Here is a 17,917-nt window from a genome sequence, read left to right as displayed (position 1 = left end):
TATAATACAAAGTCTACAACAATACTAAAATTGCAAAGTTGTCATGACAATGGCTGAGACCTTAGGTTGAAAACAGTGTGCACTGTCTGCAGCTTCTCATGTATTGGCTCGATGTATTTTTAATGGTTACTAGCTTAATATAGCTAAGCTTGGCCGCATCTGCAGGTGATTTATTGGAAGAGAACATTAGAGTCAGTCAACAGACCAAAGTTTCATTTGGGCGCAGTACTAAAAACAGTGCAGATAAAATATGTATATATAGTGCAGGGTCATCATACAGATTCGGTGTATGTTTCACTGTTTGTGGCCACGCGAAACACAATACAATGCATAGGCATTAGGACAAGCAAAAGGTTGACATAACACCAGACAGGCATAACTTTACCAGAGTTCAGTGTATAGAGAACTACAACAACACAAAAGAATATTGACAAACCATATGCTTGTAACAAAAAGTCAGCAAAAGTTGACACACAAATAAATAGCTTACTATGTTCTATGAAAAAGATAATAAAAGTTATTTATATAAGTCCACATATTTCCGCTTTTAACATTAATTGACAGTGCTGAAAATAAGCAATTAGTCATCACAAGACAACTTGTTTAATACTCAGAGCAGATGCATGGTAAACTAAAGGAAAGAGATGTGGCGCATGTTCAATGCCTTTACGAAGCAAAAAATATTAAAGCACACTGCATTATAACACATTAGTAAACAAACACATAATGCAACCCTCTAACTTTGTAGACAAAAGTTTATGGCTTTGGTGTTACCATCAATTTTCAAATTTTGAAATGCTAGAACACTAAATCACTTAAATTTTGACTTTTTTGAAAAACACTGTATATTTCAGCACATAGTTTTCCTGGTTTAAAAGTTTTTTTGAACCTGCGGAGCCATGGCTTTGGGAGAAGATGCATATACTGTTTGCATGTTTTAACTGAATATTTCAGAATCACTTGCAATCGTACCAATCATAAATGCCACTTACATGCAAACATGCCCATTGGAAAAGTATTGGGAAATTTTACAGAAAATACAAAATTTGGGGACGTGAAAAAGCTCTAGTTAAGTTATAATTCACAAAACCTAATTTTATTTAATAAAAATCCAATAAATTATTGATTATCTGTAAGACTTTCCAAGGTTCAACAGCCAAGATTGTTTGAAAATAGTTTGGTGAACAAAACCATATTTGATTGGTGTTTAACATTAATCTCCACAGATTGGTCAGTACCATGTGGCAAATGAGGTAATAAGCATTTTCCATAAGACATCAGCAAAATGCTATGTAAGCAAGAACCACAAAAAAGTGCAAAGCGCATGCATGTGGTTGCGATATGCCACAACTGGTATAAATTTCACTTTACACTGTGGTGCTATACTGTTTTGCTTAGTAGATAATATGTGCTTCACTGTTAAGGATAACTAAATAATTGAAAATTTCTACACTGAAGTGAAATAAAAAAAACCAGTATGTTTTGTCATTTGTGTCATTATGGCAACAATACTTGCTGCGGCATAGGAATTAATTTTTGCCATATTCGAATTTTAAGAAATGTGGATGTATATATATTCACGTTTTAATAGTGTGCAGGGTTTGTAACTAGGATGTAGCAGTGCTTTAATAATAAACAACATATTCAAACATGTTGTCATGTAAGCAGTATCGACAGCAAGGTACAGTACTGCTGAACTGCTAATACCTAAAGTGACTATTTTGCAGATAAACAAACATTTCTTACACAAGAATGAAAAGTTATAAACATAAAATTAATATGCAAAAACTCATTGAGTTTCTTTTAAGTCATAAAATAGAATAGATTGCAAACCCTGCTATGAAAAGATGTCTTCCACAAAATATGTTGTATACTTTGCGAACTTAAATTAAAGGACAAATGCCATGTCAGTAAAAATTTCCGCAGTGAGCCAACAAAAAGCTGCATATACAAGCAGCCAACCAAAACAGGGTGTTAGAAAAACAGGGGCCACCAAATTAATGAAGGAAAATGCCATACGACGGACTTTCGAGACCCATACAAAATCTGAATGACACCTGGAGCGATATCATAAGTTGCTGATATTTTGCACTTTTCGGGATTACAAAGGCCTTTTCTACCTAGACGAAGGCACTTCAACATCACGCAGCAACCACCGTTGCGAAGGTTGGTTTTCATCGCATGCACTTAGTCCAGGAATTTGACTAGAACTTGATGATGGTTTGTCAAGACACTGTTTGGTGTTGGTGTGCTTTAAGAGTTTGGTCTGTCAAAAAAAGAAACATGTTTTTAATACAAAAGAAAATCCACATTTGCACAAACTTAAGCACCATTTAACAATAATTTCGACCTCCGATGAAAGAGTTACTTCATGTGGCTGCAATATATGTTAGTTTTGATAAAAATTTGTGTGGGTACCTTTTTGTCGTATTCCCACAGTTGATTTCCTTTCATGTGATGACATTTAACCATCATAACAGGCCCACCATACTTGGCTACATCCAGACAAATATCATCGCAACGCAGTTCCTTATTGCCTGTATAAGCCCAAACCTAAAATAAAACGTATTTTTGAACATACTCAATTTACTTTGACCAAAATTGCTCCCTTGCTTAGAGTAAAGAAGGCATATAAAAGTTTCTAAAGAACAATAAATTTTCAATCATCCTTATTTCAGTACTGTCTCTGCACGTAGTTTGAGATATGTTCAATGGTGGAAAATAAATGTACACAATATATACTGTATAAATAAAGATAAGAAATTAATAAAGGAAATGGCCTTGAAATAAACAACCAATGGATAAAGCTTCAAACTCAAGACAGAGGCCAGGACTTTTGAAGGGCACATGTAAATAAACAAGCTACTGATAAACAACATAAACTTCTTGCTACATGTATGTATGTTTGTGCAAGCATTTATTGACAGATTACCTAAATTAAAAGCATACTCTAAAACTTGTTTAACACACGTGTATGTCAAACGGTGATCAAGCTTGAAATACATACAGGTTAAGTATGGGGCAGAAATATTCAAGCAATTTTTCCAAATGCTAAAAAATGTATAACTCTTTTAAGGCTTTTAGCATAAAGATATCAAATTTATAAAATAGCACAATATGCTTAGCTTAAGGACCACAATGTATTTGGTTTTTGTTATGTTAACTCCAGGCATAAATCTTATGTGACAAAAGATTGTAAACAAATTAAGCTCACGAGTTAGGGTTAAGGGAAACCACGATACAAAATAACCTCAGAAGTTAATAATAGATTAAAATATTTTGTCACATAGACATATTTGAAATATATTAATTGCCAAGATGTTCGAGCAATCAACTTTTGTTCACAAGGTCCTAAACCCATCCAACCACTTGTGTTTCTCTGTACAAGAAACTTTAGTGGCATTCCTCCATGTTTAGCCTGGTAGAAATAAACTAAAGTGACCAATTCCCCACATGCCAAACATCGAAAGAAAATGTTTCAACAGGAAGTTTGACAAAAGACTGTATCAAAACACATTCAGGTAGCAATGATAAAAATTGAAAAACAACCAAACTATGAGTTATATCTTCAGGTCTAAATAGTACATAAAGTCATCACTGCAAACCTAAAAACTGACATGTTAACACTGATTGTTTTGTGACACCAGATACATTACTATATTAGATAATATAGTAAATATTAATAATTGATCATGTCCCGAATTTGAACTAAGCATCTGTGATTCATACTCGCAAACATCAGCAGCTGCATTAACACAAACATCTGCACAAAAAGTTAGGACCACACATTTAAAATTGAGTTGACAAGTTAAAACTCCTCCACTTCTCTTATTTAAGTTTTAGTTGCGTTTCTTGAAAAGAAAAGGGGAAATGGGATCTACATTAAAAAGATACTTGCAATTTCTACATATACATTTATCCTACATCCTATTTAATGGTAAATGACCACATATATCAAATGCCATGCTAACTACACATGTACATTTTTATGTTGCTTTAATTAGGCCATATGCTTACATGAATTTTAAAAGTACCTACACACATCTACATGTGCATAAACTAGATAAAGTTCTAAGCACTCTATCATGGCCCAATGTGTGTAACAAACTCCTGCTCAGTTAATAAAAGAAAAAAATATATAGGCAAAAACAGTATATGTCCCCTTAAATTGAAGGGAACACATAATCTACATGAACTGGTATAAAATAGTGTCAGCTTTTTCAGATAAAAATGTTAACCAAATTTGTCAGAACAAACTTAACAAAAAACACGTCTCTGTTTAAACCTTGAAAACCGCCATTGGGGAGCGACCTATGAGTCCCTTGGTAAAAAAAACGTATTTGTGTGGTGTGTACAGACAACCCAAACCAATTAACTTTCGACAGCAAAAGAGTCTGCTCGGAAAGTGCTATTGATTCACCTCGACAGGCCTATTTGTTATTGTTCGACTTTGATTGATTTAAACAAGCGCCTGACGCGTCAGAAAATTAACGGTAGCTTCACGAAATTCGTTGTAATTGCCGGTGGCCTTATTTTTCGCCGAAAATCAATTTCGTTTCACGGTTTCGAAGTAGGTTAACGGATAACTAAAAAATGTTAACCGCTAGTTTTGAGCGTATTCGTCAATAACAATCTAACAAAAAAACTTAACCTTGGGCATCTTTACCATTTTGGACAAACATTTCAATTGTACGACCTTGTGTTTAACACATCACCTGGATCAACATTCGAGAATTTAGCCGGGCATTGTTACGAACCACACCACAGTTCCTATCATGTTGATTTTGCACGTATATCCTGGTTCATGTACAAATACCTTTCGAAGTCGCACGTAAGGTACAATACGGATGTGTACGTTTGGGGATAAAAATAGAAAGTGAAGAATTTAATTATCACAAAAATATCGTGGCGTCTTTGAAATATAAAACTTTGGCTAAATCGGTTTAGGTATGATCCCCTCAAAGCGCACTTATTTCAAAAATTTTCTTAAAATTTTAAAAGTTAAGTTAAAAAGAAAAAAGAAAAATTAAAATTTCTAGACGACGTTACACGCTATGGTAAGTATACGCTTTATTAAATCATGGTTAAAATGTTAAGTTCCGACTGGGTAAACTTCTTACGCAATACATATTAAAATCGGCTTTAAAGCGATTTGCAGATCAACGCGTAATACTCGTATTTACATCACAGTAAAATCCAGCCTACGCCCAGCACATCCAGAATGCTCGGAGGTCGGTTCGGAATCGTTTTCACGCCCATGCTTGACTGTCTTAGTATGTTGAATAGTGTATCTTTTAACGAACCTGATTTCCACCCATTCCATGACAATTGAATATTCCAACTTTTTCGTTCTCTTTTCGTCCCATTGTGTCCAAGCATAATCCGCCCTCTTGATTCCGCACCTACACCAAGGAAAAGGTTTTTATTCGTTTTTTTGGTTTGGCTCTGCCACACAAAATCCAAAATTTAAAAATTTATTACAAAACCACGTTTTTCTAACACATATACATTTTGTTTTTATTTAACAAGTTTATTAAACATTTCAAGTGAATTTATAGGAAACATAAAAGCACGAAGTGCCCGAAAAAAGTAAAAATTAAATTTTAAAAATAAACAACTCCTAACTAACGACAAACTATAACGCATCAATACTAGTGAATTTAAGCACGTTTAGAGTTCAGCCATAAAAGGTTAAGATATCTTGCAATATTATATGCGGTTAAGAAGCGATCAAAGTGCACTGTTTGTTTGCCCCCGTGGCCGTCAGTGTTTGTTATTATATGAACACACCAACTTGAGCAGTGAGGTGCCAAAAGTAAATTTGTTTGAAAACGGCGTTTCCGAATTTGCGCATGCTCAGCGGAAAAGGGGGATTGTGTAACACACGTTGAAAGAAAGTTCAGTTTATTTGGTGTTTATGTCAATTAATGTTTTTTAGGAGACGGCTCTTAAAATCACAGACACCTCTTAAAATCATGTAAAAAACGACAAATGTGATCGCATTAATCCACTGTAATGCTTACACCAGGGGTCGGCAACCTTTTGAATGTCGCGTGCCAAATTTCTCGTTATTTTAAAATGATAGTGACTTGGCGTGCCAACATATTGGTGTGACGTGTGAAATAGTAGTTTATTCTGCCAGCTGATTTGAAATCAATAAAAATGGATGCAGAATCGTGCATGTAGCCTGGTTTTTAAGTCCTACATCAAATGGAACTACAAACCAACAGTATATGAGTTTGTTGACCCACTGGCTTAAACTCACATAAGTTTAAAATGCGTCCAAACAATTCCACTTTCCAATTTAAACAAATCACCAAGCGCGTAAAGACTAAAGACACAACATTCTAAACACACAATAGTCGCCAAAACGCAACGTTGCCACGTGTACAAGCAAGAACGCCTCCTGACTCCTTGAGATGACGTAAGAAAGGCGCGTGTGTTACGTCACAAAGGAAGCAGCGGTCCTTACCTCCCCCAGGGATTCGTAGCTTCCTGGTATTTGGGAATCCGGGTATATGTTTTCCAGGTACCACTTGAATGGTTTGCACTGGAGATTCTGGCGTAGTTGAACTCGATCACTGATGTCGCCGTATTCTTGCTTAAGAACACCTAGAGAAACAGTAGTACTTTTTGTGAGTGGTGATAAAGGTGGTTGCATTGTTAGTGGCATTGGTAGACAACCATTTTGACCCCAGCCGCATGCCAAAATGACTTTACCTGCCAACTTTTTGTGTGAAATAGTGGTAGTTTTACCAGCTTATTTAAATTTAACAAAAATGAAGGCAAAATCATGCATGCACTCTAGTTTAAAATCCTACATCATAATGAACTGAAAACCAGCAATTTATTAGTTTTATTCATTTTAAAGTACATGAGCATGAATTACCAAATGGGTTTGCATGTCATAACAAATCGTGCCAACATTGGCATGCACTTCCAGCAGTTGCCAACTCCTGATGTAGCCATTATGTGTGTTATTACTAGCTTATTTAATTTCTCAAGGATATGTACAAAAACTTGCACTGTATTTCGATTCATAGACTAACTCAGTGGTTCTCAAACTTTTTTTGTTGCGATGCTTTTGGAAAAGTTTTCTAATCTTGCGATGCACCAGCAAATAAAAGTTAATGAGGAAACTTATTATTAAAGTTGTGTTTATTGATACAACCACAAAAAGCTACGAAACTGAACTATTCTGCGATGCCCTTGGAAAATTGAAACGACGCACCAGGGCGGCGCGATGCACAGTTTGAGAACTATTGGACTAACTGAATAAACATGAGTGCACAGTGCCCATGCAATTTTGGGCCAAAGTGTCTCATAAATCCAGTTTAATGTTACGTCAGGCATAGGCAATTGCCGGTGTTACACAATAAACTTCATTCACTGGCCTTTACTCAATCAAAGTTATTGAGGGCACCCGAACAAAAACTAAACATGTGTCTCATCAGCAAATTGAAGGCATTAAGTTTATGAATTTTTTGCATGTGTAATTTTTAAACCAATACAGAACCCAATACGATAATGCCATCAGCTCCTTTATAATTTCATTGACAAGTAAGTAATGAACATACATATCCAAAACAGTAGCCAAAACGAACAGTACCAAGAGCTAAAGTTTCTAAAAAATATTAATGCAATTTTGCTATGTATAAATTAATCACGACTTGCAAATGAAATATAGCTTAAGCATTTAAAATTGTTTTAAAAAAGAAATAGAGGTTCATAGCATAAAAAGCCTTGCTTTACCAAAGCACTTTGAAAAATAAATTTAATCACAGCAGGCAAGGGATGGCATATTGATTGCCAATACATTAACTCAGCAAACGATTTTACCCAAAGCATTTAGTTGTTGCAACCATAGAGGAGATTAAATCAATATTAATCAGTAAAACTCAAATGGTCCCCAGTGAGAAAAGACAATTTGTTTAGGTTATGGGATTACAATCAACAAAAACACCTGTTTGGAAATTATGTGGTAAATCAACATCTGCCTAACCTCTTGACATTGGTAAGGGCATAAATTATTTATTTTCTTGTTTTTTGTGTCTTATCCTTGTTTAAGTTTGTTACACCAAGCTTACACATGTTGGTCAATGGGCCAAACTTGTTGAATGTTTAAAAAAGCATGCACGTAAATGCAGTTGTAATCCAGTATTACATGCCACTTTAAATCACTCTTAATATTACATAATATATTGCATGTACTGGAAAATTTTAGGGCCCCAAATGTAACATGCAATCACATTTACCACTGGAATAAGTTTAACCACTTTTTTAGGAACAATTTGCTTTAAGCATTACTCCAATAAGTTTCAGTTCCCAACATTGAGCGGTTAAGCTCTTTTTTTGCAACAAACCTGGTGTGATAATGTAGAAAAAGTTTTTGAATGAATCCATCCACACTTCCGCTAAGCGTCGATTGTTTTTGTTGATGATTTGCCCGGTTCCACCAGGAAAGGTGTATGGGGTTGCTTTTCGGAACACATGTCCAACATGAGAGCATGTGACAATAAGAAGAGTACCCCCACATTGCCATATCTACAAATACAAAAATGTAAAGATGAGTTCATGTCAGTTTATTACCATTATAACAAAAACATGTCTAACACAGAAGCACACAATACTTTCTACAACTATTCTCCATCAAACAGCCTGAAAGGACAAATTTGCAAACAAAATTTAGATCTTACACAGAACGTACCCTGAAAGACATTTCCAGGTTTTCACCACCCCAAATATCCATTCCAGCATCATAAGTCCCAATTTTTGTAAAGTAATCACGATCAATTGCAAAGAGACCCCCGGCCATTGTTGGCGACCTGTGAACACAAAATGTATTATTTTTTATGATATGTTTTATGATAACTATATTTGTGTTCAAATCAAAGTGTTATAAGAGCCACTCTTTCAGAACTTTAAAAATATGCAAGAAAGCATATGTCAACGATAGTTTTATATTTCAACGAACTTTAAGGATTTTTGTCAGTTGCCAAGTTCATAATAATTTTTAAAATGTTTATAGCTAAAGAAACACAAAAAAAGTTGTTGAAGTAAAAAGTTGTAAGGTGAAAAGCATGTGATACACTTGTTTACAACTTTAGACTGTGTATTAGTGACATTTGCGGCTTTATCAAAGTAAACAAACATATGTGCAAACTGAAACCCCCAGGGCAAACGGTGTAAAGGAAACATATGAACAAACTCTGGCTTATTATGGAACTTCTTAAAACACCTTCCAACAGCTGACTACAGCAAAAGACTTAACACAAACAGTATGGCACCAAGACACAGGAAGTTACATGAGTAAAGGATTATTCACATCAGAGACGCATGCTATATATATACGTGGTACTTTTTGCTTTCATAGTAAATCTGTGTTACATCACTGAGTTTATGTTTACACTATTGACTACCAACTGATCTGTCATAATTGTGTGTTTGAAAACATCGCTACAATCATCAGAGGACAAAACATCATTTATGTCATGTTAATCTGTATGAGAAGTTCTGGATTAAAATTACACCCTGAATGTGCTACTTTCACACTTTCACAAATGAAATCATGCCCTTTATCCACAAATTAGGGTTTAAATAGTACTGTATAGGCCTTTCATACCTGACAGGTAGTGTTCTGTCTCCTTTTCTTCTATCCATTTCTCTTTGTGGAACAGGGTACCACCTGAAGTTAAGCTTCCAATTAAAACCACCATATGTCATGTCTGATCCCACCATGAACTCAAATGTTTCATCGCTAATTACATCGATGATAGGACAGACAACTGTGGAACTGAAAACAAAACAGACAATTTACTGCTGTATACTTTAAACATTTGTAGATACAGGTGTGACCGTGAACAGTATGAACATTATTCAGTAACAAAAGTGAAATCACCTGAGGCAAAAGCATTATAGTATTTTGCCTAATTCCTCATTAGGGCTACAGACAAACAGATCACATTGCAATATAAGCAAAGGGTGAAGTATAGTTTTTTAATTTGCGACCATGCTTGCAATTAAAGATCAAATTATATGAAAAATTGAAATGACCAACACAAAGATGTTTGAAATTTGTCGGGAAATAACCGCAACCATCAAAACCATGGCTGTATACATTAAATTAAAGCAGCCTGGAAACCACCAACAGTCATTTTCCACGCCATAGATATTTTGATGTTGTTTCTTGAACCTATAGCCAGTAAGACTGTACATATCTCTAGGCAATTCAATTCAGTGTTAAGATTTCAAGCCGATGACCAAATAAGTCTGACAGTAAAGGTTATCTCATATCAAACATGGTTGCCATATTTGTGTAGATTATCATGTTTTTTTTCTGGTAAATGCAAAAAAGTGAGGAATTTCAATTCGACAACCTAGGCAAAATTGAATGCTAACCATACCAAAGTCAATTTTTATGTTTTGAAATAATTAAGTCCAAACATGGGAGTAGATCATGGATATTTTCTGCAATCTGGTAACATACCTATCTTTTGCTATTTCTGCCAAAAGTGGTTCCAGCCAACCAGTTGTGCATTCACAGTGAGCATCAAGAAAAGTGATGACTTGTCCTGTAGAGGCAGCAGCTCCCTTTAGCCTTGCTCGAATCAAGCCAGATCGCTTGCCCATCCTGACCACATGAACAGGCACTGGCAGTTTTGCAACATAGTTCTCCAATTTTTCTCCGAGAAAGTCTGCCAAATGATGAATAATGATTCTTACTTGTTCCCATTTACACAATACCTTTTTTAATTTTCAGGTGCTGGAACAGTGTATTTTACTGCTAAGAATGAGACTTCATGATAGAGTTGTAATATTATAACTACGCCTGTATAGATTTATCAAACAAACATTTGTACATTTAAAAAATTTCTAAGGTAAACATAATCTAGTTAGTTTACTCTGTCCAAAACTTTGTCTTCTCAAAATTATCAATTTTTTTGCAATATCAAAAGTTTCAGCTACTGCTGAAAAGCAACCATGCACTAAATGAGATGTAACTACAGTTACTAGAAGAAAAAAATGTTAGCAAGAGGCAACAAGCAAACCTCTAATGTTTTAAAGTTGACCAAAAAAAAAACACAAATGTCATTAAGTAAAAACACTACAACAAACCTATTCACACACAATATTGTCTATTATCTTTGGTCAAATATTTCTTAACATCAACTTGGCAGCTAAAACTAATGTTTACAAAAAAATAACAATAATAGTAAAAGTAACAAAAAAGGGGTAGTGTATGCTGACCTCTTTCACTGGCATCATCAACTAGAATAACTTCTTCCAACAAATGTCTTGGTGATCTGTTGATAATACTGTGTACAGTTCGCAACAAAGTAGACCATGCCTCGTTGTGGAAAACAATAACAACTGATGTTTTTGGAAGAACTTCTGGGTATTTTTTTGCCTTGCACCTAAATCAAAAACAAAGAAACATGCCAATGACAAAGTATAGATACAAAACTCCTTAATGTCGAACATAACATGGCATTAGTTCAGTATATACACTGTGTGAAAAAAAAATAGTTTTGACAAACTACCACTGGTTCTAAATTGATATAAATAGCAGATTGGGTCAAAAAGTATTGAAATTCCTAGCTACAATCATGATCTTACCCTTCCATTCTAACATCAGGAAGACTGCGATTTAAGGCAATCATTTCGGATGCCATGAGATTAAATTGGTTGATCTTAAATTTTTCCTTTTTTTCTTGTTCTTTTTCTTTGGGTATAATAACTGCCTTTCCCATTTCGCCTGGGCCATTGGGATTAAAGCTGAATTTCGGAATGGCTGTAAAAGTAATAGTTTATTTATTTTTTGGTAGAAAATTGTTGAAAAAAAGATGACATTAGATTGGGGAATCTTACTTCGTGCAGGCAATTTATTTATATGTTTAAATTTACAAATAAGTTTGTTTGTTCCACATCTATAACACAAAACATGTTGTTAAAATGTGTTGTAAAAATCATGGACTTCTTTGCAACAATAACCAAAACAACTACAAATTATATTCTATAAAAACTAAATCCTTACCTTTCTCTATTGCTGGTAAAACACGTTTTGAAAGAAAGTTGCCACCATTATTGTCTTTCTCGCAGTCCGTTTTACAATCAGTGAAATTCAACAAGAAAAAAACATCCAGCATAAACCAAAACAGGGATGTCGCAAGGATGATCTAAACATGGTAGGAAGTACATAAAAAAGTCGATGACATCAAAAATTAGTAACAATTTCTTACCTTACAGTGCTGAAACTTTCTTGGGCGATATTTAAACATTTTATCCGCAGTCAAAAAATCGTCGTTGGTTGTTTTTGTTTATCCAACTGATTTCTTTTACAGGGCTATTATCCAGTGTATAGGCATCGGCAACAGTAACAGGTTTTGTTTAGTTATTTAGTTAGTCACATAAACACATTCACCCGACCCTACCTAACCAGTAGATTCATCGCAGCTCCACGCAAAGTACTGAATGAGATTGTGAGAAATAAACTATGACGTGAAATTTACAAGGGAAAAAAAGCAGGGAACGACCGTTTTTCGTTCAACCGTAACGCAACAATATGAATACCGTATCCAACAAGCAACAATCAGCGTTAAGAATAACTTAAAACTCTTTTTAGCGAATTTATGTAATACAAGTCATTTCAACAATCTCAACAAAACGCTTTATGATGTGATGAGAATTTTTTAAATGACTTGTGTGGATTTGCCAAAAACTCTATTAGAGGCCAGGGATTCGAACCGGAACTGAACCCAAACCCGCGAACCGGTTTGAGCGGTTAATTTTATTAAACCCGAACCGCTAATTACGATTTTCTAAAAACCCGAACCGGAGTTGAACCCCATATTTTGTTTGGCGTTGGACCCGAACCAGTAAAAAAATGCAGTCTGTTTTGTATTTTGTAATTTTTTTCAACACAGCGCACTGAAGAATACACGAGATAATACTTATAGGGCGTGTCAAAAATAACAGTACACGGCAAAAAAATTTTGGAGTTTGTTAAGGCCAGGTAGATGACAGCTAGAAGTAAATTGAAACGAATTAAAATTTAAACGGATTTAAAAACCGCAAACCGGTTCGGACCGGATAGTTTGCCCTAACCGGAGCAAAACCCGAACCCGAAAATATACATTTTTGAAAACCTGAACCGAACCCTTTAAAACAAAAACAAATGAACCCGAACCGAACCTGAACCCATATGACAAGCGGTTCGACTCCCTGATTAGAGGCCATGAATAACTTGACGTAAAAAGCGATTTTGTCTGGTAGGATGTACAAAATTTCTTTTTTTCTTTGTAAATAATTTTAGGGGCTAACTTCAATAATGTTTGCAATAGACAAATTTTTAGATTGTTGCTTTTGTAGTCATGGATTTTTGGTTTGAATCGTTGTGCCGACAAAGAGAAAATGGCGTAGTTGTTTTGGGATTTTACCCCGTTCTGTTACAACGGGAATCCATGTTAGGTGGTTTTACCAGTTTTGTATTGTTGACATTTTTATGAAAGTTTCGCCAGACCCGATGTCCCGAAATATTACATTTGCAGTTTCGCGGTGGCAATTTCGTTTTGAGATACAAGGTAGTTACTAGTTAATACAGTGCTTCGAGCATTCGAACACTTTGGAGGGTGAGGAATACAATACAATGTCGATAATAACGTGTTTTCTGCTACTACATGAATAATAAATTTAGTGTGTGCAATATGTTTAGGTTCAGTGTGAGTCTTGCATGCATAGATATTGCTGAAAATGGATACACAGCAGTTTAAGCCATGGCTTATCAAACAAATTTCCAGTGGTCAGTTTAAAGACTTGGAATGGATTGATGATGAAAAGAAAAGAGTATTTAAACTTCCATGGACAAAGAAAAACTATCCAAACTGGGAAGCACATCATGAAATTTTTCGGGTAAAAATTACATACAAAATACAACCTACTGTATCATCACTGTTGTATGTCCACATCTTATGATTATAAAGCAGTGTATCGGCGGGAAATCGGGAATGGTTGTAAGTTAAAACAGTATGGCAGTGTGCTGAACAAAAAATAAATACAGGTAAGAGAGAATAATTTGGTAATTATTAATTTACAGGCTTGGGCAGAACACAGAGCTCAAATCAAAAAGGAACCAGAGTCCCTAAATCAACACATTAGTTTGATGAAAAGCAACTTCAGGACCATCATCAATAAATGTCAGGAGATCGAAGAACAAACAAACTTACACCAGCTTGGCTTACAAACAGGCAACTACAAAGTTTACAAAATATTGGAGCCCGAAGAAGCACGCAGTGAGTAAAATTTGTTGTTTAGGATTTTTTATGATTCATTTGTGCATCAAGTGTATTTTTGAATAAAAATTATGCCTGGTTAATGAATGCCTTGCCTCTAAAACACCAAAAAGCCTTCTAATGTATTCTTTTCAAACCTTTAGTTCAAATGCTGAGTGTATGTTGCATTAATATCAATGCGTTTGTAGTGAAAATAACTGTTCCATTCTTTTCATTTCAAATCTTATATTTTCACATTTTACACCTAAAGTTGTTAGGTTGAATTGAACTGACAAGCTTTAAAAGTGTCTATTTTTTGGTCGCTACTTTATGTTCTGCTGGTGGATTTGTTTGCCCAATGGCAGGACAGAAAAACAAAATTATCTCTAATTGCTTTTGCAGTGAAACGGGAGCAGGTCAAAAATTTCCTGACAGAAATTGATCATTCAGAAGATATTGTGGAGATAACTTCTTCCACTGGAGAAATGTTAGATATCAACCTTATAGGAGGTATAGTCTTTTTATTCTAAATCTAAACAAACTCGACTGCTCTTGTACTTGCATATTTATGGACAAAAAAGTGTTGTGTCAAAATATAGCTTCCAACTATGTTTGTCTTTGTACAAGAGTTGCCTCGCAAAAAATCGTGAAAACATTGAGTCTCTATTCTCAAAAAATGTAAACCCTATAATGTGTATTTTCCCCCCATTGACACACTGGGCACATTATTTTCTTCCTTTGCTCCCAAAACAGCAATTTTTAGTGTACGTTGCCACAAGACTTTAACCTTTCCCAGGCAGTAGTCACGCTTAGTTGCGTTATATCTATAATCGCCTTATTTTTTGCTGATTTGGTAGCGAATCACTACTAGCGATGGCTACCAGAAGCGAAAAAGTGTATGACTAGAATTTTTTGATTGTTCTTGTTGGAAAATCTGCTTAAATAAAAAAAATTAGACTTTTGAGATTCTGGAGAAATGAATTTTTTATAAAAGTCGATAAGTAGAGGAAACCTACTTTGTACTGTCTCTTATCTGGTTAGGTTAGCATGTTTGCATTTTAAACAAAATAAGTGTAACAAATATTATTTTCATTAAGGTCCACCCAACATTTCAGAAGACTGGATAAAAGCATCAGGAAATTTAGGAGTGGCACTTCTTCATCAACAGCCAGAGTCCAGGACACCATCTCCACCTCCGGTTCAACCACCTAAACCTAAGGTTTGATTATCTTCATCAGCTTTAAGTGATTGCTAAGCCATAACAATGCCTTAAAATAGTACAAACAGATAAAATGTTACCTTACAACATGGGTTGGCATCCCCTGGGATGTGAGGTGGTTTTTCATGACACGCCAACTGATTTGCGTGTTTATACCTGTTACACTGCTTGTTTTCAGTTTTTATCATGTGGTTGTCTTAAAATTCAGCCTTATATGCATAAAAACACTCTGCTTTCTCTTTATTTTTGATATCTGCTGACACGAACCGCTAATATTTAGAAAAACGTTGGCATGTGAGGACATTAACAGATGGAAATTACAAGTAAATTGGCATGCGTCACCTAAAGGTTGCCGACCGCGGCCTTACACCAGAAAATCATTTACATTTGTGAAAAAATTTGCATGAATGACAAGCAACACTCTAGTTTCAGCTTATAATTGATTTACAGAGAAAAAGGTTTCATCAACCTGACCTGGATGATCCCTACTTTTCCCCAAAGGAGGTTATCTTTGTGAAAGGAGACAATTCTAGCCCAGTGGAAATGGAAGCAATAGAAACAACTTTGATCACACCAAACACTGGCAATGATGAAACAGAAATGATCGATTTAAATGTCGATAATGCAGCTGGTTTTCAAATTCTTCTTGATGCAGCTGAGATTGCAGCAGAAGGTAATTTATCTGAATCGTATGCATAATCATTTTAGGAACTAAATTTCAGAACCAAATGGTTTTGGCTAGGGACAAAATTAGTACTTAACTTACCATTTCAAATGATGCTGAACAAATGTGTTCAAATTCAAATATTTACTCACACATACTAGGACCAAGCAAGAAAAAGTTTTAGCTATCTCTCATTTTTAGTGCAGAGACAGTTTTTGTTATTTGTTGCATCAATTGGTGAAAAATGCATTATAATCATGCAGGTCAAAGTGATATAGAAGACATCCGACAGAAGTCAGATGAGTTGAAACTTACTGCATTACGAAAAGTTATGGATCTTTATAACATTCCAGGTAAAATGTAATTAACACTCTATACAACAGTTTTAAATGTTGTAAAGCGATATTTGGTGGTCTTAGTCTTAAATTATTATAACTTTAATACTATGAATACATTAGTAAGTGTAAGTTAAAAAAAATTCTAAACCAAACAAACTAGACAATATTAATCTTTATTGGTAAAATTTAAACGTACGTTATAATGTTCCAAATAATAAACATGTGTTTACATTTATTACGCTTTTTAAATTTGCTACAATCGACTTCTAATTAAAAAAATGAAAACCTTATTTTAGAGATATTCAGGTAATGTCTGATTTTTCGTTTACTTATACACTTTTTTATGCACAGAGGAAGACCTCTACGCCTACGAGCTGATTGTAAAGTACGAACAGAATGAAGTCCTACGCGAAATTATCCCAGATATGAGAGAAGGGTGTCGAATTCACTATGGCGACCACGACACACAACGCCTGATGGTTCGAATTGACGAACCGAAGCGCACTCAGCTTGAAATTGACTTTGACCGACCAGCTGTAAGCTTACCCAAAGTAGCCGGGCCGGTGTCTGAGCAATTTGGACGCGTTCTGCATAATACAGATGCAGGGGTTGTGCTTAGACTCGAGCAGGATTGTACACTTTGGGCGAAACGCCTATGCCAAAGTCGCGTGTTCGCCTTTACAAACTACGGCGAAAATGCGGATCCCAGCTCGGCTATGCAGATGGCACGTGAAGAAGAGGTTCCCCTCTTTTCGTACGTCAAGTTCTTTGAGGCATGGCTGCCCTACGCTAAGCGTGTATCCAACACTATGCCCGAGCATTGTGTACAAATGGCATTCGGCAAGAAACCACGACAGAGAAATAGCAAGGTTTACATCACGGCCAACTTGATGCCCAGAGTCGCCGCGAAGCTTATGGATCTGGCCGATCTCAGCGATGAACGCATGAACAGTGATGCCACATCGCTGGACGACATCATTCGTATATTTTCGCCCAATTACAACGTCCTTGTGGAATAGTTTGTGCTTGTGCAAGAACATGAATTCGCAAAAGCATTGGGAGAGCACCAGTAAACGTTAAACACGCGTTGGCCGTGCCACTTGTCGTCATGGAAATCTTATTAGTTTAAAAACCCATTTATATGGAATCAGGTTATCTGAAAACAGTTTTTACTTTCGATGCATGATATATTGATATATGATCTAGCCCTTTAATTGTGTTTTATCGTAAAACAAATTGCTACACCTAGTAATTAAGTATTTAGAATGTTTTACAGTAGCCTTTGTTTATTGGAACGTTAAACCAGTCGTTCGTCAATTATGTAGGCTGTCTATCTTTCGTTCGTTCATCGTTGTGAAACACAAACTTCTTTTCGACATGAGCATTTGTGAGCAAGTATTTATCAACAGAAATATTTTTAATGAGGAAA

At 35.4% G+C, this 17,917-nt stretch overlaps 2 protein-coding genes across 3 annotated transcripts; one reads left to right on the top strand and one right to left on the bottom strand.

The window, feature by feature from the left end:
* Positions 1-154: 154 nt before the first annotated feature.
* Positions 155-12,484, bottom strand: LOC145205109 (polypeptide N-acetylgalactosaminyltransferase 1-like). Its single transcript, XM_080077761.1, has 12 exons — positions 12,240-12,484; positions 12,035-12,176; positions 11,617-11,791; positions 11,248-11,414; positions 10,487-10,694; positions 9,623-9,793; positions 8,708-8,825; positions 8,364-8,544; positions 6,473-6,612; positions 5,304-5,402; positions 2,419-2,553; positions 155-2,266 (listed from the first exon to the last, which is right to left on the bottom strand). Exons 1-12 carry the CDS (start codon positions 12,276-12,278, stop codon positions 2,117-2,119), a joined length of 1,725 nt encoding a protein of 574 aa, XP_079933887.1. The 5' UTR covers positions 12,279-12,484; the 3' UTR covers positions 155-2,116.
* A 952-nt stretch (positions 12,485-13,436) lies between these two features.
* LOC145205120 (interferon regulatory factor 5-like) lies at positions 13,437-17,869 on the top strand. Of its 2 annotated transcripts, none has more exons than XM_080077771.1 (8): positions 13,437-13,580; positions 13,712-13,908; positions 14,093-14,288; positions 14,670-14,777; positions 15,365-15,486; positions 15,937-16,159; positions 16,414-16,503; positions 16,840-17,869. In XM_080077771.1, exons 2-8 carry the CDS (start codon positions 13,750-13,752, stop codon positions 17,505-17,507), a joined length of 1,566 nt encoding a protein of 521 aa, XP_079933897.1. In that variant the 5' UTR covers positions 13,437-13,580; positions 13,712-13,749; the 3' UTR covers positions 17,508-17,869. The 2 variants fall into 2 exon arrangements, with proteins under 2 accessions (XP_079933897.1, XP_079933903.1); XM_080077777.1 differs by lacking the exon at positions 13,437-13,580 and adding an exon at positions 13,605-13,628.
* The last annotated feature ends 48 nt before the right edge of the window (positions 17,870-17,917 follow it).

The sequence above is a fragment of the Phallusia mammillata genome, chromosome 1, assembly GCF_965637545.1.
Source record: "Phallusia mammillata chromosome 1, kaPhaMamm4.hap1.1, whole genome shotgun sequence".
In the NCBI taxonomy this organism is placed as follows: Eukaryota; Metazoa; Chordata; class Ascidiacea; order Phlebobranchia; family Ascidiidae; genus Phallusia; species Phallusia mammillata.
This window is presented reverse-complemented; position numbering and strand designations above follow the sequence as displayed.